Raw genomic sequence first — 24,920 nt, 5'->3', positions numbered from 1 at the left:
TTTCACAAAACACTCTTTTCAACAAAGGTACTTATATAGGTGCATAACTAAAATCTGATTCAAAGTTATTACTCTGTAATGCTTTCTGTACAAATGATATTTTTATGTAAAATTACTTTTTAAATTATAATTGTTTTCAAGAAAAAAATCAGTACAATATCTTATGGCAATATGCAATCAACCCCCCCTGCATGAAATTCTAAGGATGAATAAAGTAAGGCCCTTTTCTCATAAGGTCTAACACTAAGCCTTTTGAGCATCTCTATCTTTTTTTTTATATCTCTAGTATATTTATTTACTTTTATGTGGTGCTGAGAATCGAACCCAGGGCCTTGCAGGTGCCAGGCGAGTGCTCTACCACTGAGCCACAATCCCAGCCCCACTGAGCATCTCTACTTTGAAATCAAAGAAGAACAGAATGGACCTTCACATGGGCTGAGGTTCCAGTACCACCCCCAAGCTGCGATAACCCTCTACATAATTCCAGTCCTCTGCAGAAAGCACTTAGCAAACCACTGCTGACTTCTACATCCCTCTCAGAAGCCACCAGACAATTTCCTCTTGGCTTTACTTGTGATCCCAGATTGTTGGTACTATTCTCCTACATTCCCCACCACCTGTCTGGTTAGAACTCACTCAGTAAGCACTCCCAAGCTTTGGGTACAAGTCCACCTGTAGTGTGTGCCTTTACAGTGTGCTTCTGTGGGTCCCCCACTAACCCCTACAAGATTTGCCCTGCCTTGGTTCCCCCTTCATCAGAGAAGTAGAAAGCCTCAACTGAGAAAAAGCTCTAAGGACAAAAGTTCACCTAGTTCCTTCTCTCTGTCCCTTCTATCCCCTGGGCTGGAGACACACTGTACCATTATGAAAGTTCAGTCCCACTGAGCCTGGATCCGCCTGGAACAACCTGGAGAAAGGGTTTTCCTTGCCTCCTCCTGGCTTCTTGGGTCTTTCTGCTGTCTGCAGTCATGACCTTGAGGATCAAAGCTACTATGGCTGCAGGACAGGGCAGCATCCTTCCAGTTGCACAAGTTCTGAACCTGAAAGTCATTGAGAAACCTCCTTCTCCTTCACATGTATCATCCAATTCATCAAATTTACCTACCTAATTATTCCCTTTCTTTCTCATTTTTCACTGCTGCCATTACTCTTCTCCAAGGACACACTGTCTCAGTGGACTATTGTGAGCCTGACATTCGACAGCTCACCTTGACTCTTCTGTCACTCCATTCTCTGAATCTCATATCACTGCCTACTTCTACCTCAAACACCAGCCACACTGGCTTTCTTTTTCCACTGTAAAGTATACCATACTTTCTCTAACTGCAGGGAGCAGGCCTAGACTGCTCTCTCTACCGGGAATTGACTCCCCACCCCTCACTTCTTTACTTATTTATGAACTAGTTATCTTCCAAATTCAATTTAAATAGCATTTGTTCATGAATGTCTTTCCTGATCCCAAAGACCTTGTGGATTTCCTGTTCCAAGGTTCTTCATTACTTTTCTTTATTGATATGTTTGTATAATTTTTTAAAATTAATATCTACTTTCCCCATTATTCCTGCAAATACTATAAACTGTAACTATATCTATTTCGTCCACCATTAACTCCTCATAAATTAACATAGTACCTAACTCTTGGTATAGAGTTGATTAATATCTCTTAAATTAGAAAGAATAAATGTGTAAAGATACATACATAGTAATAGTGATGTCAGGCTCTAAAGCCAAACTGTATTGAGTTTGAATCTATTGCTTATAGAGTTTGAACAAAATACTTGAGTTAAGATTGAGTCTTGGGGCTGGGATTGTGGCTCAGTGGTAGACTGCTCGCCTAGCACATGGGAGGCCCTGGGTTCAATCCTCCACACCACGAAAAAATAAATAAATAAAATAAAATAAAGATATTGTGTCCAGTTACAACCAAAAAATAAATATTAAAAAAAAAAGTTAACAAAAAGAGATTGAGTCTTCATACCTTTTAAACAAAGGCAATAAAGATATTTACTCATACAATATTTGTGAACTTCAAATGAAATATTTATTAAGTATTTTCTATAGGGCCTGACATATAAAGAAGGTTTAATAAGTAGCATGCTTACAAGAGAATGTATACAACAATATGTCAAGAAAATAATAATGGAGTTACAGATATGGGGAAAGGACCTTCAGGCACAAGACTTTATAGATATCAAAAACCCATTAAAATATCTCTACTGGTTAAAAAATAACTTTCACAGCTGTCTTTTCAGAGAATCCTTCTTTCCTCAACTCTGTGTCAGATTCTAAACAGAAATAATAACTATGTATGTTAGCATAAAGGAGTTTCAAACCAGAATCCCAAGCTAAAGAATCAGTCTCATATCAAGAAAATCATGTTTAGCTAAAGCAGAGACTGAACTCTTGCATCAGTGAAAAGTGTTGCTATATATATTTTTCCCATTTAAATTCATGCATCGCTTAAACCAGGGATACTATTTGGTCTCTGTGCAAACATCATATCATGTACTTACACAAATGAAAATGGCTACATCACTAAGTGCTATAATCTTATGGGAAAACCATTGTATATGCAGAGCAACATTGATCAAAATGTCAATTTTGCATGACTGTATTATCTGTATATTTGTATCCATATGACAAAAGTTTTTCATGCTGTTTTTGGGTGTAGTTTGGAAAGATGACTTTTAATAACAAGAAACAATATTCAAATAGGACTATCCTGGAAAATTCAGGAATCTTGGTTGCCATAAATTAGCTTTGGTATGTCCCTGACATAAGACACAAATTATCCTTATTGCATCTGTAGTGTTTCAAGCTTCAAATTCATACCACATAACCTGATCATGGATTTCAAATTATCTGCACCAATGGAAAAAAAAGCAAAGTAGTAACAATGCAGATGCTATATCAGGGGTTGAAATGATGCTTCCCATTGGGCCAAACCTTCAACTTCCTGGCCAATTAAAAATTAACATTCTGCAAAGGGAGAGCTGGTGAAGCCACATTGAAGTCTGCTGTGCCCTGAGAGTAAGGAGACCCACACCTAGAGGAATGGCAACCCCATTTTCCTCCCCAGGATTGATCCACTTCAGATAGAGATGAGCAATCAGTTTCTGTAAAAGGCCAAAGAGTAAATATTTCAGGCTTTTGGAACATATGGTCTCTGTCACAACCGTTCAACTGTGCCACTGTGGCAAAAAAGCAGCTATAGATATAACATAAAGGAATGAGGGTGGCTGTATTCCAATAACACTTTATTTATGGACATTAAAATTTGAAATTCATGTAATTTGTATGTGTCACAATGTATGTTATCCTCCTTTTAGATTTTTTTTCTGAACACTTGAAGTGTAAAAACCATTCTTGGCTTGCAGACTTTGCAAAAACAGGAAGTGGCTGAATTTGGCCAGTGGTAAATTTCTGACTCCTGACTAAAGACTGGAAGGTACATGAATGAATACTAATTCGTGCCTATTGATTTTCCAGTTGTTCTTCAGGTCTTCTAGATGGGAACAGTAGATCTGTCTCTAACCAGACTGAAGAAACCCAAAGAGTGGGACCCATATGCATGCATCTTTTACCACTGCTTCTCCTATCGGAACCCCTGCACAGTGCCACTTCACTTTTCTTTACATAGGTGTTCTTTGAGGAGAAGAAACTGAAAATATCTATATGCTTAAAGTTACTCTCATGTCCCTGGCGTATAGCACAACCTCAGAAATAAGGCTCTGTGAGTCTGTCTTAGAAAACATGAAGAAAAGCCACATGTGTACCATGCTGCTGCCTGGCTTGTAGACAAAGGTGTTCCAAGAGATGGTAGGTACTGGCAGTTCCAGGCAGTGTACATGAGTGTGATCTCTACAAAGACAGTTGAGTAGTAACGTTAAAATTACAAAGACATGTATGTTTTGACCTAGCAATTACACTTCTAGGAGACCCACACCTAGGGGATGGATAAATGATAGATAGATAGATAGATAGATAGATAGATAGATAGATAGATGAGTGTGTGTGTATATACTTACAAATATATATATGAAAATACATGACTGCATATATTTATTTACTATTTATTTTTGTGTATATATTGGGAAAAGGGCATGCATATTTATTCATCATGGCATTCTTTTTATTAGCAAGTGATAACAAAACCCCAAATATCTATCAGGAAGAGACTGTATAAATTATGGGATATCTATACAATGGAATATTATTGTATAGATAGATTCAACCATACATATACATTTATGCATTTATGTAAATGTGTTAAGATACTCTTACAGAAGATTCCCGACTATTTGTGGTAGTTAGATACTAAGAAATCGCTGTGAATGCTAATCAGCAAATACTGAATCATTGTTCCCAGGAGAAACACAAGATTAGTTTCCTGCAAGCTTCTGATCACATTTATACTGATCAGTTAATACATAACCTGTTTTATGCATGTTTTTGCTTAAAGACACATTATTTAATATATATTATTGATTCTTCAGCATTGAATTAATGGCCAATGGAACTATGACTCATGCTTATTTAACACATGTATTTTCTCTCTAAGATATATAATAGGCTTCCAGCACCTAGGAATATTGGACAGCTTTTCAGCCCTGTGCTTGGGAATCATTTTAAATAGTGAAATCATCAAAAAGCAAAGAAATGTGAAAAGCACACTAAATAGATTTCAAGAAGGACACTTGTTTACAGTATGGGCTGATACAAGAAGGCAGATCATAATCTTGTTTAACTTCATCTGGGAACATGCATGTTGAATGACTTGAATTCTTTACTTCTAGAGGCATGTCTGTGAATGACCACAAAAATATGTAAGTATTGGTTGGGGCTTGAAAACAACTTTTAGTAAGTGGGAAAATTTGCAATTACATGATCTATGAATAAAAAGGACCCATTGTGTGCCTATGTACACACATACACACACACACACACACACACACACACACACACTTTTACTTTGTATTAGTGTGTTCTCCAAAATATGTATCTTCATTAGGTTAAAAAAAAAGGCAAAAGCAAAACCATGTGCACATTATACCACAATATGTTTAAAATATAGGAAATGAATATATTTACTTATCTACACATGAAGAATCTCTAGGAGGATAGCTTTTTACCTCTGAGTGACTGAGGAACGGAGTAGGGAAGCTGATATTTTGTTGTATCTCCTTTCTCTTCTGATCATGAAATCAATCTCTCTATAGTAAGAAAGTACTCTGTGTCTGTAGTAAAGGTGTTAATCATCTCAAGAAAATGACAATATATAATGTTTTTTCATTAGTCACCACGACTCTTTTCAAAAGTGTATCATCAATACCTCTTTCAAAAAATAAATAAAACAAAACTCCCTGTGATGATGGGACAATGGTGTGGTGGTCACCAGTTTTCAGTTAGGGCCTTTCATTCTTTCTTCCCTGAATGTAGATTCTCAATACATGACAATGACTGATTTAAAATTTTGTTTGGGACCTTATTTTCCATTTGTATGGACAATGAAAAATACACACTAATTTTAAAAAATTTTCTGAATAGTCAGAAGAAGAAAGGCTTAACACCTGAAGACCTCTAGAAGGGAGCAAAGAAAAATGTGTTTTGAGAAAAAATAAGATCTGGACCCTTACAAATTGCTTCGTGAACTCTTAATGTCATTAGTCCCTTACACGATTCTATGACAAAGGAGGAAAACAGACTCAGTGCTACGGAGAGAACTGGCTATATTGGTTCAAGACAAAACACTAGAAAGATTGCATATTCAGTGGACTAAAATGAAAAGATCAGCAATGCCTTCTAATAACCTATTGGACAGAGATAAAGAACTTTCTAGAACCCTATCACAGTCATTATAATTATATTAAATTAGCCTTTTGGGATGGTATCTAATAAAATCCAGCCCAGCGTCTACATTGATATGAACTGAATGTTTGTGTCCCTCCAAAGTTCATATATTGAAGCCTTAGTCTCTGATGTGATGGTATTTGGAGCCAAGTCTCCGGGAGGTAATTTGGTCTTGAGGGTAGAACCCTCCTGATTAGGATTGGAGTCCTCATTAGAAAAATCACAAGATAGAGATCTCAACTTCCCCCCACAACCCATACTGCCTGTGAGGATACAGAAAGAAGGGGTCCATCAGTAAACTAAGAAGAGAGACCTCATCAAGAATCAAATTGGCACCTTCATCTTAGATGCCCCAGAACTGTGAGAAATAAATTTCTGTCTCGAAGTCATCTGGGCTGCTCTCTCTTTACTATAACTGTCCAAGCAAGGTCAACACCCTGGGTAATGTCCCACCCAGGTGACATGTTGAGCTTTATCTGTGCTCTACACTCCTGGAGAACAAGGATACTAAGAAATCCCTCATCCTTCTGTGTTCCAGAAAAGGGAACACTGCAAAAACCCACCCTTCCCTATAAGACTAAGATAAGGATCATGAATAACTGCCTTTTTCATCTTGGCCTAGGCTAGACACAGTCCCTCAAATTCCCATTCTTTGTCTCACAAATAATTAGTTGAACTATTTGTGGTCACTAAAAATGAACCTGGACAAAATGCATGCTAACTTGACTTGACCAATCTGTAGTTAGCCTCCCCACCTTTCTCCAAGGCCCATGAACTCTGTCCCTCCCTTAAGCAGAAGCAAACATCCAGAGCTATGCTAGCATTAGAATACAGAAGCCCCCACCTCAACACCACCAGCAGCTCCTCCCAATAATGCACTGATGAAAAATGATAGTTTATTTATCTCTTAGGAAATGTTTTGCTCCATCCCAGAAACTATTTCCTCTTACTTCTTTCTAGCCCTGGACTTCTCCCTACAGAACAAAGCTGAGCCTTTATACTCTGAGATACTCCTGGATTATGTGGTCAATTGCAATAGACTTTTTCTTATAAAATCCATTCTTACCCAAGTCCAGATATTTAGTTATTTGACACATACTTTTTAAATATCTATAAATCAGCTAGCACTTGCTTCTGTTCATCTTCAGACACTTTTTCTAACTTTACTGGCCAACACAATTGCCTCCATGCCCCAAAGGCACTCAGGGCTCCCAACCCAGCTTCACAAGATCCTACTCAGAGTGGTGGGTGAGCTGAGTAGTGACTTGGGGCAACTAATTGAAGTGGTGCAAAACCAGTCCTGGAAGAAATCAGGAAAGAAGAATAAGGGGGAGGAGGAGGAGAAATGCATGTAAAGCCAAGATTCCACTGAGCTAATCTAAATAGTTCTTGCTCCCAACAACGCTGATTTGGTTCATGGTCAAGGAAAACTGTCCACAAAGTCAGTGTCTCTGTGTCTGTCTGTCTGTCTCTCTCTCTCCCTCTCTCTCTCTTCCCCCAAGCATGAGTAAGTTGTACAGAGCTACTTCAGGCTTCAGCACTGACCCTGGGGCCAGGACAATCTGGAATTGACACAGTCAGCTAAAATTCTGAATCCAACAATGCATGTGGTTTCCTAAAAATGTGAGATTTAGGGGCTGCGGGTACAGCCCTGAGTGTAAAACTCAGATGTGGCATATGTGAGGGCTTGGGCTCAATCCCCTGCACACTGAAAAGATGAGGGGTTTATATTACCTAAATTATCCACCTTTAATTGGCTTCCCAAGTAGTTGTTTGTTCAGAAGTTAGTAAAAGAATGATAGAAGGAAGAAAGAAGGAAGGGAACAGCTTGTCATAATTAAAGACAGTAAAGAGAAATTTGAAACATATTTCAAATAACACTTCATAATTGTATCCATGAAAATAATTTGTACCTTCACCAAATGCATGTAACTATAGCTATCCACAACAGATCCAATACTAAACAAATTTTAATGTTATAATTGTGTTGTGGGTTTGATTCCTTACTTTGAATATAAAAGAACTCCTTACTGATATTTCTTCAAAGGGCTATTCTAAATAAATAAGGAATAAAAGTCAGTGTAAAGGGAACTTTGAAAGTCTCTGCCTCAGCAGGCCTCCCCACAGGCCCTCCTCATTCTTCCCTGGAGGCTATACACAGCAGGGACCTCACCAAGAGCCCAGTGCTCATACAAATCCTACTCTGTCTTCCAGGATTTTGTCAAGGATCTACTTTGGGAAAGCCATTGTTAAACACTCCAGCTCCCACCAATCACTTCTCTGATCACTTGTTTCATTAACACCAGGATGACACAAATTATCCCTTAATTGTTTTTAAATTGCTTTATGTATGTCTTTTCTCTCCAGCTACCTGATAAGCTCCATGTTTCATACTTTTTCTGTCTTCTGCAGTATAAACCCCTGTACTTCTATAGATGCTCAATAGAAACAGGCTGATTAATTGATTAATTGTGGGCGGCATCAGAGATCATGAATAATCCAACAACAAAAAAGAAAAAAATTCCCCAAGTTCACACATTACATACACATTACAATTTACCCTTCAGAAACAAGATTTTATTTGAGCTCATTAACAACTGAGACAGGCCATGCAGCAAATTGCACGGCAGCGTGTAAATGGGAGCCCTCCTCCACCATTCCAACCTCAATTTTTGTTTCTGTCACTGGACTGGGTGAACAACAATCCTCAAAATTCACTTACACCTAAGACCTGGGATCTTACTTGGAAATGGGGTCTGTGCAATGTAATTGGCTAAGAAGAGATCATACTGGGTTAATGTAAGTCATAGAGACACTCTAATGCAGCAGGTTCACACTCAGCATCTTCAAAGGACAGCCCTGTCTCCACCATGGTGCAGACTGATGGGGTCCAGAAGCCTGAGAGAATAAATGTCTGCTGTTTAAAGCCATTTTCTTTGCAGCATGCCTAACAAACAGACACTTGGCCATAAACACTTTATAGTCTTGTTCTAATCAGCTTATTTTTTGTCACTGTGAGCAAAGACCCCATGAGAACAATGTAGAGGAGGAAAAGTTTATTTTGGCTCACAGTTTCAGAGGTTCCATCCACGTCGGCTGACTCTATAGCTCTGGCCCAAGATGAGGAAAAACACCATGGCAGAGGAAAGCAACTCAGGACATGCAACCCATGAGCAGAGCCTCTGCTCATTAAGGACAAAATGTAAATCCCTCAGGCACACACCCCATGGCCTACCTCCTCCAGCCACACCGTAGGTACCTACAGTTGCCACCCACTGATTAGGCTAAGACTCTCTTGTAATCTAATCATTTCACCTCCGAAAATCCCCGTCATTGTCTCACACATGAGCTTTGGGGGAGATATCCCATAATCACACCATAACAATTCTACAGATACTTTAGACTTGTTTCTTTAAAGGCATGACTCATGCTGAAGAGCTTCCTTCCATCCTTCTTCACCTGGCACAGCCATATCCCTCCTAGAAGAGTCAGTTCAGTGTCACTCTCTTTCCAAGAAATCTTCCTGCCTCATCACACCAAGTGCGATTGGGGACTCTTCCCCTTTGCCCAGGCATATGTCTATGAGAGCACCAACCACAATGAATTAAGGTACATGGCTTATGTAACTGACTTCCTGCTAGACCCTAACTTCTGTTGGGGAGGGTTTCCATGGCCCCCAGCTCTTACCAGACACTTGCAACCTGTCTCATAGAATGACATGGTAGAGTTTGGTTGCAATCCCAAAGGAAACTGTCTTTTGTTTTCTTTTTTCTTGTTTTCATTTTTATTTGTACATAATAATTATGCATAATAGTGGAATTATGCATCGTTGTTACATATTCATACATACTCATAACACAATTTGGTCAATTTCATACCCCAATTCTTCCTTCTCCCCTGACCTCTGTCCCCTTCCTCTACTCTGGTCTCTCCTTTTAGTTTAGTTTTATCTTCCTGGCTTTGTTGCAGCCACTTACAAGCTGTGTGACCAAAGCTACCTAATCTACTTAAACTACTTGATCTCTGTTTCAGCTTGTCTCTCTGTAGAGTGGGCACAGTGGCAGTTCCTACCTTATCCAGGAGTTGTGAGGATTAACTATGCTAATGCGTGTAAAGCACATGGGAAGAGCCAAACGAGTGCCAGTTCCTATTTTGACTCTGCCCAGAACAGCAGTGTTCCCTGGCTCTGGACCTAGCAACACACCAATGCCCAAAGATAAGATGTAACTTCAAGCTATATGGGGAAATTTAGGAATAGAACTTAAAGAAGCAGATTCCTAATCTCAGAGCTGAGCAATTTGAACAAGTCAAAGTATTTCTTTGGTCCTTATTTTTATTTTTATAATAAGAGGGGTCTAGATGAGACTAATTCTTCCCATCCTGGAATCTAAGGCGGTTAGGAGCCAGAAGCTATGCTGAATGTTTCAGATCTAAAAAAAAAGAATACAAACATTAGGAGCAATATACCTAATCATGCTAAAAAAATGTTAAGTTTCTCCACTTTTAGAGAGAATTATATTAACTCCATGTAGAAACACCATTTACTCAATAGTGACTAGCAATTCTGATTGGCAGTTAATTATGTCTTACCAGAATTTTTTTTAAAAATGTAAAGCTAAATCACCTTTTTACTTGAAAGTGTTATTTCCCAAACAGGTACTTTTTCCCCCCAAATTTGTGATCCACAGAGAAGAAGATATTAAAAGGGGTCACTGGTGAAAAACTGAGGATTGCAGGGGACAAGATGATCTCTAAAGTCCTTTTCAGCTCTAACGCTCAGGGGATTACTGAAAATCTCTCTAAGGCAATCAACTATAACAATTTATTTCACATTTAATTTTACTCTGGGGCCTCAAGGGGAAATTGTCTTGCTCTAAAGTTCCAGGGGAAAAAAATTTAAAGATCCAAATGAGGGTTCTAAATGGAGGCAGCATTTAAAAACTGGAAATGCCAAAACAGGAGATGGAAATTATTTTCATTTTGAAGAAGAAAATGACACCAACAATAAAAAAAAAAATGGCCAAAGGATCTGAAGTAGAAATGGAATTGATGGAATTGGCCCGATAGACCATGGGAACAATAATAGGCACCTCTCTTCCATTCTGAGTAAATTTGGAGTTCCTGGGTACTCTCAGAGGGCTATGAATGATGGGTGGGCTGGCTCAGGTGTGGTCAGCCTGTACAAAATCAGAAACAAGTTTTCTCCGTTTTCAGAAAATGCTCACTTTGTTGGGAATTGGGGACAGACGTGGAAGCTGTTCTCATTGAAATCACACTGGGATGCAAACCTGCCACAGCCCCTGGAGGCAGGAGGATGAGTAGGAATAGAGAAGGAAGCAGAAGAAATTCTTGCATTCTTTGGAGAACCTGGGGCTGGTAAAAAGAGCACAGCAATAAAATCCACGTGTAAAGTGCTGTGAAAGCGAAGTACTAAACAATGTGAGTGATTTTAGTTGAGCTTTATGATAAACCTGTATGTTGGATGTTATTATTAGTCTCATCTTGCAGCCCTGTGGAACTGAACAAGGACCACCCAATGAGAAGAAGCAGAGGATACCTCTTTAGAGCTTCCTATGTTGAAGATGTCAGCTGCCAGCACATGAATTTGTAGGAGACTCAAGGGCAAAAAGAGTGGAAAAGCTTTGTAGCAGTAAACAGGGACACCTTCAGGGAAGGTCTGATCAGACCCTGTCAGCATGGGGAAGCTACAGGAGGAGTAAGTAGAAGCAAGGTATCCTGTGTTATTATTCAAGGGTGCATACTTGATTTTCTCCAGTTGGTCCTACGTTGGAAGCAGGGACAAAAATTAAAGTTGCCATCATTAATTAAATCCTATCTGTTTGGAACCTATTGTCACAGGGGTTATTGCTTAGCATCCTGGTTTATTACTAGAGATGGTGGTCTGACTTAGAGCAGGCTGCCTTCCTGCACTGGTTACTCTAGAAAATGGGTTGGTTTTCTGGACTGGTTATGGCAGATTGGGAATCAGAGTTCTATTTGTAAATGGTCTAGCCATGGCCCATTTATATAGTCAGAATGTCAATTCATCAATATGAGTCTCTGAAAAACAAAGTTGGTCCAAATAATTACAATGCATAACCTCACAACACTGGAAAGGGATTGGAAACAGTTCCTGAACTGTATCCAATATATCAAAATGCATAATAGAAATGATATATTCACCTGGGAAACGTAAACAGTGTAACAAAAACATCAACCATATCTTTCAAAAAGTAAGATTATCTTACTGCTTTTTCTGTCAACTGATTTGCTTTCACACTATGATTAATAAGTTAGGAAAATGATTTAATAAATAAATCATGGGTAGATAAAAGTTTTCAAACCCAGGATACATCAAAGGGAAAAGTTTTCAAAGGGCTTTTTGGTAAGGAGTACTTGCGAAAGCTTCTTTACTCCCAAATCTAAGCATCTTCTCTTCCACAAATGGGTCCAGGGTTACAGGCAGGAACCAAGCCCAAGGGGTCAATCAATCATAGATGTGCCAATAGTGGCAAAGATAGTATCCTCAAGTCTATAAAATATCAGGTGGAAACCCTGTGACTCCTTTCTATTTGGAGTCCTTCCTGGAAGCTCAAATATAAGCAACACATTTCAGATTAGAATGTGAGTGGTCAGAAAATAACCTGTAGTGTCAAGTAGCCCAGAATTGCACCATTTGCTGAACATTATGATTAGACACTAAATAGTTATTGAATGGCAGGATCCAGGTGCCACTGATTGTCAGATAACTTTGAGGAGGAAAAAACTAATTTTTTTTCTACCTGCTAATAAATCCTCTTTTAATGGAAAGCATGATCCTACCATAGAGACAGGATTCTGAGATTTCAGGAAAGCTGGTGTATCTACTCTCTTGCAGTTTATCAAGCTTTTTTGTTTGGTTTGGTTTGGTTTGGTGTTTTTTGTTTGTTTGTTTGTTTTTAGAAACACACCTGAGAAATCAGTAACCTTCCTCCTCATCCTTACTGCCCTCCTTCATCTGGTAAAACCCATTCACACCCAGGGATGGCAGCAACTGTCAATTCTTCAGCATTGCAGTGTTGGGGATTGAACTCAAGACCTAGCACGTGATAGGTAAGCACTTACTGCTATGCTACATCCCCACCCTACAGGCTTAGCATGATTATTCACTTGCCTTTTGTCTCCATGGTTCTTTGTGCAGACTGTTAATTAGTACTTACACGGTGGGATCATAGCTTCTTTTTGATACAATGTTAATCTCCTTCCCTAGACTATGAATTTCTTTAAGGCAACTCTGTGTCTTATTTACCTGTTTCTTCATTGCATAGTGCACCTCACATTTACCATTTCATTTAAAAGACATAAAAGCCCAGTGAGGAAAGTATGATTAAAGTATGATTATTATAGGCAGATTGAGGAAACTAAAGGCTCCAAGGATCAATTATTTGCCCAAGGTGCCCAAGCTAAGAGTGGAGTGAGATTCAGTCCTAACTCAGCAGCTGAGGAGTTTTCACGACATCATTGCCCCAAATGAGCTCTAAATGTTATTTCACCCTGACACTAAAAGCAGCTTCACAGTGTTCCAGATGAGTCTGTGTATGAACAGCTCATTTTGTGACACTGAGAGGCGTGCTTGGAATTTGTTAAAAACACCAGCCCTGATGTTCAGCCCGTGACCTTTGGTTACATGCACTTCTCTTCTTCTTCTTCTCCTTCCCCTTCCCCTTCCCCTTCCCCTTCTCCTTCTTCTTCTTTTAATTTTATTTTCTCCTCTCAAAAATCCTCAAGTCCATGTTTTGTAAACTTTCTTCAATGGTCCTATATTAATTCTTAATGGGAAAAGAGGACGTGCATCTATGAAACAGGATCACAAGTGCAATTGATAGCAAGGGATAACAGTTCTTTGGCTGCAGCCTCCTCCACACTCAAAGGGTAAGGAATTTTAGTGTTTAATCCACAGTGTTTATCATGAAGGGCCTCTGCAGCTGGTACATATGAATATTCCACTCATTAGGAAAAGTAACCCCTGGGAGGAAGGAATGTTTATTTCATCAGTCTTTGCCTTAGCCTTGCTGAAATAAACCCTTTGCTCTGACTTTATACCCTCAAAGCAACTTTCTAATTGTCATTTGTCAAAGCCTGAGTATTTTATTTGCAAGATATGTACAGTCTTCGTTATAAATTAACAAACTGACATTCTGTTCTACACAGCAGAGGAAAACAAAACATGTAAAAAGCAAGCATCTAATATTTCTGACAGGTTTGCCCCTTAGGGCTTGTTTTCCCAACACTTTGAACTTCAATGCCCTGTCTCTCATCACCCAGCCTTGGTCTGTCCCAGGACCTCTGCACCTTTTGCCTCTCTGTGGACTTAGTGCAATGTCATCAGAAAGTCCTCTAAAGTTGGCAAGTTCTTATAGGAAAGCAAAAACAAGCAAACAAGACTGGCTTATATGCATTACTTTGTGTAATATTTAATAAGAACTATTTCTACTTAGCTTTGCTACTAATCTGGATATGACTATAATTCCTATACTTGCAAAGTCCTTAGCAAACAGAACAAATCATCTAAGGATATCAAGTGGTACCAGATACTCACATTTTCTGACCGGAGCCTCTTGGCAGGACACCCACCGTCCCTGGGGTGAAGCATGTAATACAGTCGGACTTTGCTTGCATGTTTTCGACTCTGGCAAGTAAAAGGAGAAAGAGATATTATAAAAGAGAAGGAATTTTAAATTCTTTGAAACATAGCCAGTGACCACAAATGCAAAGAGGTACTTTCAGCAGAGAACACTTCGGCATGCTCTTGTGAGTTATGCAGTTTCAGATAGATTAAGTGACTTGCCTGAAGTCGTAAAACAAATATAATTTCAGGATAACTAAAAACACACTAAGGAAGAAAGGTAAAAGCATTGAGATTGTTTAGCCTCGAGTGAATAATGTATTTAATTTTCTTCAAAAGTAAGACAGGTAAGCAGAGGAAAAATAACAAGGATTAATTGTAATGAAAAGAGGCAAGGGGATTTTCTCACTCACTCTGGCTGTCCTACCTTAAGGGATCAGGGCTGAGGCTTCCATGGGTGCCTGATAGGCACAGCAATGCCCTCATCCCCAAAAGCCCTTTCTTCTGGTTCTCCCAAACCAGAGTCTTTTCTCATTAACCAGCTATCAAGAATAACCCTGTGAGGCCTATCATGAGCAAATGAAAGATATTGTATGCATGTCTGGGAACTGATCAGATTCCTGGGAGCAAGCAGAAACAGGTGAACAAATGAACACCCACCTCTCAGGGACTCATGGGATTGTGGATTTCTGGCTGTGCTAACTGGTCCAAGATTGTCATGGAGAAACTAATCCTTGCTCAGCTTCATCTTACCTCTATTCCTTTGCTTAACTGAAAGCCCACCTTTCATCATTTTGAAGAACACTGCAGTTCACACTTGCAAATTCTCCCTGAGGCAGGATGGCAGAGTGAAATAGCAATAAAAAAGTACTCCAGAAGTTCAAAATCCCAGTTTCAGCTCTACCACTCTCTAGCTGTGTATGCTGGACCAATCATTGACTGGGAAGTGTTTATAACCCAAAGAGACTTTTTCCAGGTACAAAATGAATACAATAATACTTTTAGGGTTGCTATGAGAATCAAATCAGACAGTATATCTGAAAAATTGTGATTTGCATAATGCTAATCATTTCTTATTCTTGACTACATCAATCCAAACATTGACTTCATTTCTAGCTAAGTCCAATCCTCTTTCCCTTTTCTTTATGTTCTTCTTTTCAAGGTCTTTGTTCCACTTTGCCTTTATTTACACTTGAGTTCTATCCAATCTCTGGCATGATGGTTTACTTTTATGGATTAGCCACAAAGGCAGAGCGATTTTTAGAGAACACACAGCAAGTTGCATCTTGTTTACAGGATACATTGTAAATCCTTTGTGCCTGGCTTTCCTCATTTATCACTTTTTTAATTCCTTTATTCTGCTTTAAGCAAGAAGGCTTCTCTAAACAGTCCCTGGACACATTTTAGGCCTTTAAATGGGTTTAAAAGGGCTAATCGAATGAGAAGTTTTTAGAGATGTATAAAAGTACTAAAGTGTGATTTGAAATATGTTGTCAACACTTGTGGCCATTTCAACATTCCTAGTAGGTTGTAATCGAGATTATTTGGAGTCTTTCTTTTTTGCCTGAAAAAAAATTGATAGGACAGAGAAATAAGATCTGTGTGGATGGATGTCAGAGGATTCAACATTATTTCTCATCTTCTGCAAGTTTTGAGTTTGACACAGTACAGACTAGCTTTAAAAAAAAAAAAAGAACATGCTGATTATTTAAATTTGTATGTTTTCTACCATTTTGTTGGGTTTTTTGGCGGTTGTAGCAATACTAGAAATGCTGCTGCATTCAAAAGAATGAAAAGAAATATTTAAAAAACCTGAAAAATGCTGAATATGGACACAGCCTGGGGTGGTGAAAAAGTGCACACAGATGGTAATTGGTGAAAAGATAAAGTGGTAAGTGTGTGAGCTCAAACGTGGCCGAAGTAGATTTTCAATTTTGCATTTGTTATCACTGAAAAACCTCTCATTGCAGTTCCTGTATCATCAATCTACTAAAAGCCTTGGATTTCTAGGGAATAAAATTATGGCAAAATGGGAAATCTCATAATGCAACCTGTTTTGTGACTGGTATTTTTTGCTTTTCTAAAGTATTCCCTTTCTTTTCAAAAGACTTTCCAGCAATGGCAAAGTTCACAGAGTTACTTAATTCCAGTTTTAAAAAACTCGTAAAAGCCCATTAGCTGAAAAGAAAAGGCAAATAAATGGCATGTTCTTCTGTGAAGCCATTAGTGATAAGAGAGGTTGGGATGTGAGGCTTATTAGCAATTTCGATCACTTGCGGACTGTTTTACTCCTTTAGCTCCCCACCTCTGATGTTGGTGAAAGAAGGTCTAATCACAATACAGGTGGGAATCCTGCCTCAGGTTATAGATGAAGAGTGACAGAGCTTTTGCAAATACCTCCTGACTCTACAGTCATAGAGTATCTCCTCTGCTTGGGCATCTTTTCCCCCCTCATTTCTTCCTCCAGGTTGCCTGAGCCAAATGTAATGCCTTCTCTCTCTGTCCAGAAGGCAACCCCGACTTCCAACAAGAAGAACAAATTCTGTGGATAGCCCACCACTCAGCGCTGAGAGGTAGAAGTCACCTTCCCAGGTAGACTAATCCCAATCTAAAGCTGCTTCCAAATTGTATTGATTGACAAAGGGAAAGAGATTTCCATCAGATTGTTCTTGAGCACACTCCAGCCTGGGGCTGTCAACGTGAACCCAAAGCACTACTATTGAGTCTACTCCCTTCTTTTGACATCACATTTTCCCTAGAAGAATCTCCAAGTCACTTCCAATGTCTGCCTCCAACTGGCTCTTCTCTACCCCTTGTCTACCAGAAATTCCTTGAAATTTGGCACAATAATCTCACTACTTTCACTTCATTCTTAAAAAAAAAAAGAAAAAAAATTTCCTACAAAAAAAAAAAAAAAGAAAGCTAAATTTAAATTGGAGCAAAGATGTTCACTGTAGCATTACCTAAACCTGAAGGGAAAAAAAAAAAAAAACTTGGGGGACATCTGCGTGTGGAATAACAGACTTATTAAAGTGACCATAGAATATCTTTATGGTAAGCAAAGAAATTGGGGAAAAAACACTTTCTACATAATAAACGTTAAAATGTTATACTCACACTGTGCATATATTATGATTATAATTATGTATAACTGTAAATATATCAATAAGAAGTGGAAAAGGAAAAGAAAAAAGATTTATTAGGTTAGAGGGAGCATGGTTTTCATATTTTATTTCTATAACAAATTTGCCTGTAATATAAGCATAATAATGATACCTTTACAATGCTCAAGTCATGATTATTTCCACATTAAGTACACTTTTTCTCACAATTATTATAATTACTAAAAAGCATCCCTGATCTGGAATGTTTTTAATATGTACTGGCATAATTGACGACATTTCCATCTACTCTTCTTAATAGCTTATTAAAAATCAAAATGCATATTTTTCTCATTGCAATAGTTAGTATTAGATGAGCCTTCAAAACCCAAGGGCAATATATTCAAATTCAACCTTTAAAACTGCAGTTTGGTACCTACAAATGCCACAGTAAATATCTGTGCTGTCACCATGTGATCACTTTTGGCTTCTGTGTATGTAGAGAGACACCAGGACATGGAAGCCACTGCTCTCCCAGAATACACCCAGAAAGGCTGGAGGAAGACATGCATTCAAAACTGGCTTTGTGTCATTCAAACAGACAAGAAAAATAACAAATCCTTATTACTTTTTCAAAGATTTATTAATACTTAAAATTTGCCCTGCTTTCCAAAGTTCAAAAAGATAAACAAATAATTGTCATATAAAGAGAAATTTGAGGAGAAAAAGTACTTCACATGTTAAATGTATGAATTACAAAGTTTCAAGAAAGAAAAAGGACCATTACTTTAAGGGAGAAGCATGAAAAAGAAATAACATTCTCTTCCAATTGCACAGAGAGTCGATCCCAGGCTCTTTCCTGCATTAATATTTGCATTTTAAGCAAAAGTCATTACTTTCACTCAAACTGCATCAACTTTAAGCTGCCCAGATAGGCCAGAAATTACCAACTCTTCCATTTTAATTAAAGCCTTTGCCCCCATCCTAGGCATTGCACAGGGTCAGACCTATTTGAAGATTAGTTTCTTTTGTTGAAACAATCTCTTGGCACTCAAAGGAATTGTCTAAAGTAGAAATTCAGGCCAGCCTTCTCTTTGGGGGGATAAAGAACAAGACAAACCTCTATTTCAGATGTATTTCTGTGAAAGAAGGGGGCGAAACACATAAAAATAGAATGGCTTTGTGCTTCACCTAAATAACCATCTTCCATTATCACACATTCCTCAAAAAAAAAAAATTCACAACTCAAATTTGCTTCCAACAAGGCTACTGATTTCTGGTATTATAAAATGTAGAGATAACAAAGCAAGTTTATATTTGCATAATGCTTCAAGCAGTCTTCAAAGTCCTTTCACATTTATCATCTCGTTTCATCCTCAAATCACAGTTGTGAGGCTGGCAGGAGAGGTGTTATCTCAAATAAGCTTTAGGATCCATTCCTGATTTCCTAGATAAGTCTTCCACCATCTTATTTCATTATAGGCATCTAATTATACCTCTTCCAGAAACCAGCTAAAATAAGCCAAGGACTTCAAGAAAAAGGGAAAACCTGGAGCAGACTGATAATTATAGAAGAGTGATTTTCACAGGCCACCACTTTGAGGTATTTCTACTTGTTCAGGGTAAAGAGGAGCCAATCAGGGAAAGGACAACAAGTACCAAGGGTTTAACTCACTGGGATGTCCACAGAGTGACTGGCTGTGGAGAAAAGAGGGGCTTCTTCTCATGGAATGGAAGGGGAGGATGTCCTGGCAGATCCCCTTTAAGATTCCATTATTGAAGGCTCTGGACATAAGCCCTGGAAAAGCTGCAGCACAGCTGTGTTATGAAGTCACAGTTAAATGCAGACAAACCAAAGAGAAAAATACATGTGTTAGATTCCCTCTAGTGAGGGGGGATCTTACCCTGGTGATGCATTGTCCCTTATTATCACCAGAAGGATGCTGGGTGTATCCTACCATGTACCTAGTAGGAAAGATGGGCTAATGAAAAAAGTAGGAAGAGAAAACCAGTCCCTGGAGGAAGGCTTCACCCACAGAGAAAGATAAAACGGCTCTGCTGAACTGCCCAAGGCCCCAGGTTGCTGGTCTCCTACTGGGGGTGCTGGACTACTGAAATTGTCTGTAATCCAGTCCTGGAGTTGAAACTGCACCACAGATCCTAAAAAGGAATCATATGAACCATGAAAGCATGCAAGGCCAATCCACATGAAGCAGGGACACTAGGCAGGCCATAATAAATGTCTATTCTGCCAGGAATGAGTGGCATCTATTTAAAAACATCACTCCATATAAAGGAGAACCTTTTATATATTAATTAATTAATTAATTAATTAATTAATTTTAGCAGTGCTGGGGGTAGAACCCAGGACCTTGCACATGCTAAGCAAGGGCTCCACCACTGAGCTAGAGTCTCAATCCAATGATAATTTTTGAAAAACCCTCAGAGGATAGACAAAGCCACTTCACAAAACATTTGAAGTAAATTACAAATGGTGCATTTCTTTTCAATCATTTAATTCAGAAAAACATGAATTGAAGGTAAAAGCTAAACAATGAGATGATTAATGAGGGTCTTTTAAAAAATGAGAGGATTGATTGAGATGAGATGAGATTGTCCACTGTCCAAGTTCACACAATAAGGAAATTAAAAATATCATAGTCTAATTCTGAAGGTCCTTGACTGCAGTTCAATACCAGAATCAACACTGAAGATCTGTGTAGAAGTCAAGACCGAGACAATTTTTAGAATGCAGAGGAACAGAATAAAGAAGTAGAGGGAAAATGAAACTAGAACTAATACAAGAAAAAACAGAAGACAGATAGGGTGGCTTTAATGGCAGAATGAATAACCAAACAAATGAAATAGGATTAAAAGTTCCCCATATAAGCTGGTGCAGTGGTGCCTGACTGTAATCCCAGCAGCTCAGGAGGCTGAGGCAGGAAGATTGAGAGTTCAAAGCCAGCCTTAGCAAAATCAAGGCTCTAAGCAACTCAGAGAGACCCTGTCTCTAAATAAAATACAAAATAGCTGGGGATGTTGCTCAGTGGTCGAGTGCCCCTGAGTTCAATCCCTAGTACCCACTTAGAAGTGTATATTTTTAATCTGTAATATATGTATATAAGAGGCACCCAACAAAGTAGGAAAGATCTTTGCAACATGTAAAAGAATACTTGAATATCTTTGAGATCTAATGCTCTGACAAACTTACACAGAAAAAAACAATATAAAAATTTAAAAAATTGTAAATAAGACTTGAGGCACCCAAATAGCTAAAGGACACTTAACAAAGAAGTTCATCAAATGCTTATGATTTTTAATTAAAGAAACATAAATTTACACCCATGAAATCGGCAAGGATTTATAAAAATATGCATATCCATATCAGTGAAGATTCAGAAAAACTACTCCTCCTGTACAGAGCTAACAGGCATGTAAATTGACACAAGCTTCCTAGATGGAAATTTTGCAAAATATATCCAAAAGGCACTTGCTTGATCCAACAATTCTGCATCTATGAATTTATTTCAAGGAAGCAATTAGAAACATGCATTTCTACTGATTTATAATAATGAAAATGGAAAAATAGAGGCTTTGAAACAAGAGGGATAAATAGTATGATGTATCTATATGATAGATTACCAAGCAGCCATTAGCAGGCAGAATATTATTCAATGACATGAAAAAAATAAATTTTTTGAAGTAATATTATTAAGAAAAAATGCAATTCCAAGTCAGAATATAAAGGACACAAATTTGTTTTAACAGAATGTATGTGCATGTGCACTTATCTATATGTAGACATAAATAACAGCAAAAGTCTAAGCATACCAAAGGATTAACATTGCCTATGTAGATTATGAGTGATTTTTAATCTTATATATGCCTCTTTGAATTTTCCAAGCTTTTTAAAAGATCGGATCATTTCAGTAATCAAAGGGGAAAATATCAGTCTTAGAGATTCATTCCAACACTAAAAATTCTTCCTCCTAATAGCCTTACCTTGAGATGAGAAATGTTAGTCTCAGACCAAAAAAAAAAAAAGAAAGAAAAAGAAAGAAAGAAATGTCCCACATTCCACAATTTATAAATTCTCAAGGAACAGGGATTATATCTGTTTAGGTCATTGCTGTGTCCCCATAAGCTATCGCAATGCCTGACACGTAGCCAGTGCTCAGTAAGAATTTGTCTAGTGAGTGAGTGAACACAGGATAAAAGTATAGGGCAATCCCCAAAGAGCCCTAGACCCTCCATGAAGAAAAGTGCATTTCAAGACATCATTGTGCAGTTTTCCTGGCATTCTAAAAATGAAACCAAGACTATCACCCTACTGTTTCCATTTCTAAACTGACTGCTGCAGTGCAGGTCGGAGGAGAGCAGGGAGCCTGCAGTCCAGAGTCCTAAGCAACAACACCTGCGGGCACTTTGCAGTGTGTGCACCTTGGAGGGAAACCTCACAGCAGGTGAACTGATGGAGACTATATTTGAAGCAAAAGCTCTGGAGAAATTAAGGAATTGTTGCAACTGGTGCAAAAGTGGAGATTCAAGGTGGCGGATCCACGACTACAGACACTGTGACACATATGGATCTAGCCTGCGGAGGAAGAGAGATTTTGGACAAGGCCAAGTTAATTCCCCCACTGTTTCCAAGAAGCCAGAATGAACAGACACTAGATTGGAGAAGTCTCCCTTAACTTGCACTCAGATATGATGGCTGCTTTGGCCAAGGGTCATGAGTCTTTCAGTTTTTGATCATACCATTCTGATAGTTGTGCTGTTATGGACCCAATAGAGTCCCTGCAAGTTCCTATGTCAAAGCCCTAATCTCCAGTGTGACTGCATTTGTACAAAGGTCCTTTAAGGAGGTTACTAAGGTTAAATAAGGTCATAAAAGCCCAATAGGACTGGTGTTTTAATAAAAAGGGAAAGAAACAGTAGATCTCACCCTGCCCTACCTCCTTTCTTTCCTCTCTCTCTCCACCCCTCTCTCCACCTTCTTCCTTGTGCCCAGCAGAAAGGCCATATGAGGATAGGACAAGAAAGCAGCCATCTACAAGCCAGTGGCACTTGACCTTGCTTTTCTAGCCTCCAGAACCGTAAGAAAATAAACGTTATCTAAGCCCCCAGTTTGTGGTATCTCATTTTGGCAGCTGGAGCTGACAAATACATATGTCATCTTTCTCAACTAAATGTTCTCTTGGAGTCTTTCTTGCACACAGCAATCAGCCCATTTTTCCAAAGCACAAAGAGTAGTCTCAAAGTTTCTAGAATTAGATCACTTTATTTTTCTCATATATTTTTAAAAGAGCATTTAAAATGAGAAAATCCTAGATGAAGAGTGTATTAGGAAAAAAATAATTGTTTGTTGGAGAAAAACATGCATGATGGAGTATTACCATGATTTTGTAAATATGTTTGTACAAAATCTATATTGCTGTCTGCCTACACAAGTGACTACATCAATGCATTACAATTTTAAATCAAAGTCTTGCAACTCAAAAAATTAAATTACCACCAAAGCGTGGAGGAAGAGTTTTTCTGTGGTGTGAGTACAGAGCTAAATATGTCTCCATGATGTCTGTGCATTTTAAGCAGTCACATGAGAAATAAAAGAACATGGGCTCATCTCATCCTTTTTTTTTTTCCTGTTTTGGGAAAAATAATAACTTAAAGTCCTATTCCCCCATAAACCCCTTGTCAAGAAGTTAATGTTTGAGATGAGGGGGGAAAATAAGGCAGTGAGATCAGTGATTAAAGTCAGAGAAGACACAGCGATTTGAAGTAACAAAGCTATCAAATCCTCCTGAAATGTGAAAGCTTAAACAACATGAGCCAATCCTGGGCTATAATTTCCCAAGGTCTCTTGGTTTCTCCTATGAAGTTCACAGCTGGACTAAGAAAAACTTGAGCATTTTATAAAGATACCACTGTGTGAAGTCTTCCAAGATTAACCCCACCATTGCCATGGGCAAACATTAGTGCAATCGCCTCCTATTTGTTTGAAGTGAAATTTAGTTCAAGAAAGAAAACAGGATAATAAAGTCTCTGTTCTTGTGAGAAGGATGATGAGCTGGGCAAGGTGGAATAATCACCCCAGCAACCAGAATGAGGTCAGCAGCACCTGGGCTCACCTGTGCTGCCCCAATATGCTTTGATCGCCTCTTCATTCTTCATAACATTTTCACATTAGATTTTTTTTTACCCTATTATTTTATGATCCTAGGCATATAATTATTCCCAAACTGAACTCTGTTCTTAAGACTGAATCCTCAGTCTCCTATTATTTTTATAGTCCTGATCTATCCCCACAATGCATTTTTAAACCTTCTGCATAGAACAGTTCCTCTATAATACCCATCAACTGTTCAAGAAGTCATGTAAATCAGATTACAGAATGTAACTTAACTGGGCCCTACTATAAACAAAGCAATGTTATTGTTTTTTGTTTGTTTGTTTGTTTTTTGTTAAATGTGAACTGATAAAAGGAAATATTTAGCCAGGTGTGGTGGCACATGCCTCAAGAGGCTGAAAAAGGAAGATCTCAAGTTTGAGGTCAGTCTTAGCAACTAAGCAAGGCCCTGTCTAAAATAAAATAAAATAAAAAGGTCTGGGTATAGTTCAGTTGTAAAACACCCCTGGGTTGAATCCTCAGTATGCAAGGAAAAAAATTTTGCTTAACAAAAGGATTATCCATCTCAGCAAATTATAGTTTTGAAGTTCCTTAGGTATACTTGAAGTGCAACTTTATTTTCAAAGATTTTATGTCCAAGTTGATTTCAAAAATACTTCCAGGTATATAAAACATTTTTATCCAAAACAAAGTGATCAGAAAATTTTATGAAGAACATTTCTCATTCAGTGTAAAATAACATATACAAATTAGCATATCCATCTCTCCCCTTTGTCCTGCCCAACCCTGTAAACCCTATAACACGTATAGATTTTAGCTAGGTTTTTGCATATAAAATTACCTAGCTGAAATGTGTCAGGGGTGGCAATCACCTCTCACCAATACTATAGGGTTCAGCAATGATGCCAACTAGAAAATTAGGTTAGTAGCTTTGTTTCACCTAATGATGGGGAAACAAAATGCTTTTTTTTTTCTTTTGAGGAGCACTCTATACCATCCCCAAACAGAGTTAAGTATTCAGAAGCATGTTTTATTTTTCCAGCAATGTTTGTTTTAATACTATTTTACAGACCTTAAGGGGAAACCTGCACACACTGACAGCTGCAACTCTGCTATCACCAGCAGCTCAATTGCCACCTGCTTTTCAATTTATCTATTTGCCTACTCAAGTCCCAGATTTTAGTCTGTTTGCAGGTTGCTCTCAACTGATGGAATGATTAAAGAAAGATAGGGA

General features: G+C 38.3%; 1 protein-coding gene across 1 annotated transcript in view; it reads right to left on the bottom strand.

The window, feature by feature from the left end:
- Zmat4 (zinc finger matrin-type 4) overlaps positions 1-24,920 on the bottom strand; it is a 233,777-nt gene that overhangs the window by 171,299 nt on the left and 37,558 nt on the right. The window contains exon 2 of the mRNA XM_076855273.1: positions 14,429-14,518. Coding sequence (XP_076711388.1) covers positions 14,429-14,518 — 90 coding nt within the window. The remainder of the gene's footprint in view (positions 1-14,428; positions 14,519-24,920) is intronic.

Source organism: Callospermophilus lateralis, chromosome 4 (assembly GCF_048772815.1).
Source record: "Callospermophilus lateralis isolate mCalLat2 chromosome 4, mCalLat2.hap1, whole genome shotgun sequence".
Lineage (NCBI taxonomy): Eukaryota > Metazoa > Chordata > Mammalia > Rodentia > Sciuridae > Callospermophilus > Callospermophilus lateralis.
The sequence above is the reverse complement of the archived record's forward strand: the minus strand, read 5'-3'. Positions and strand labels throughout refer to the sequence as shown.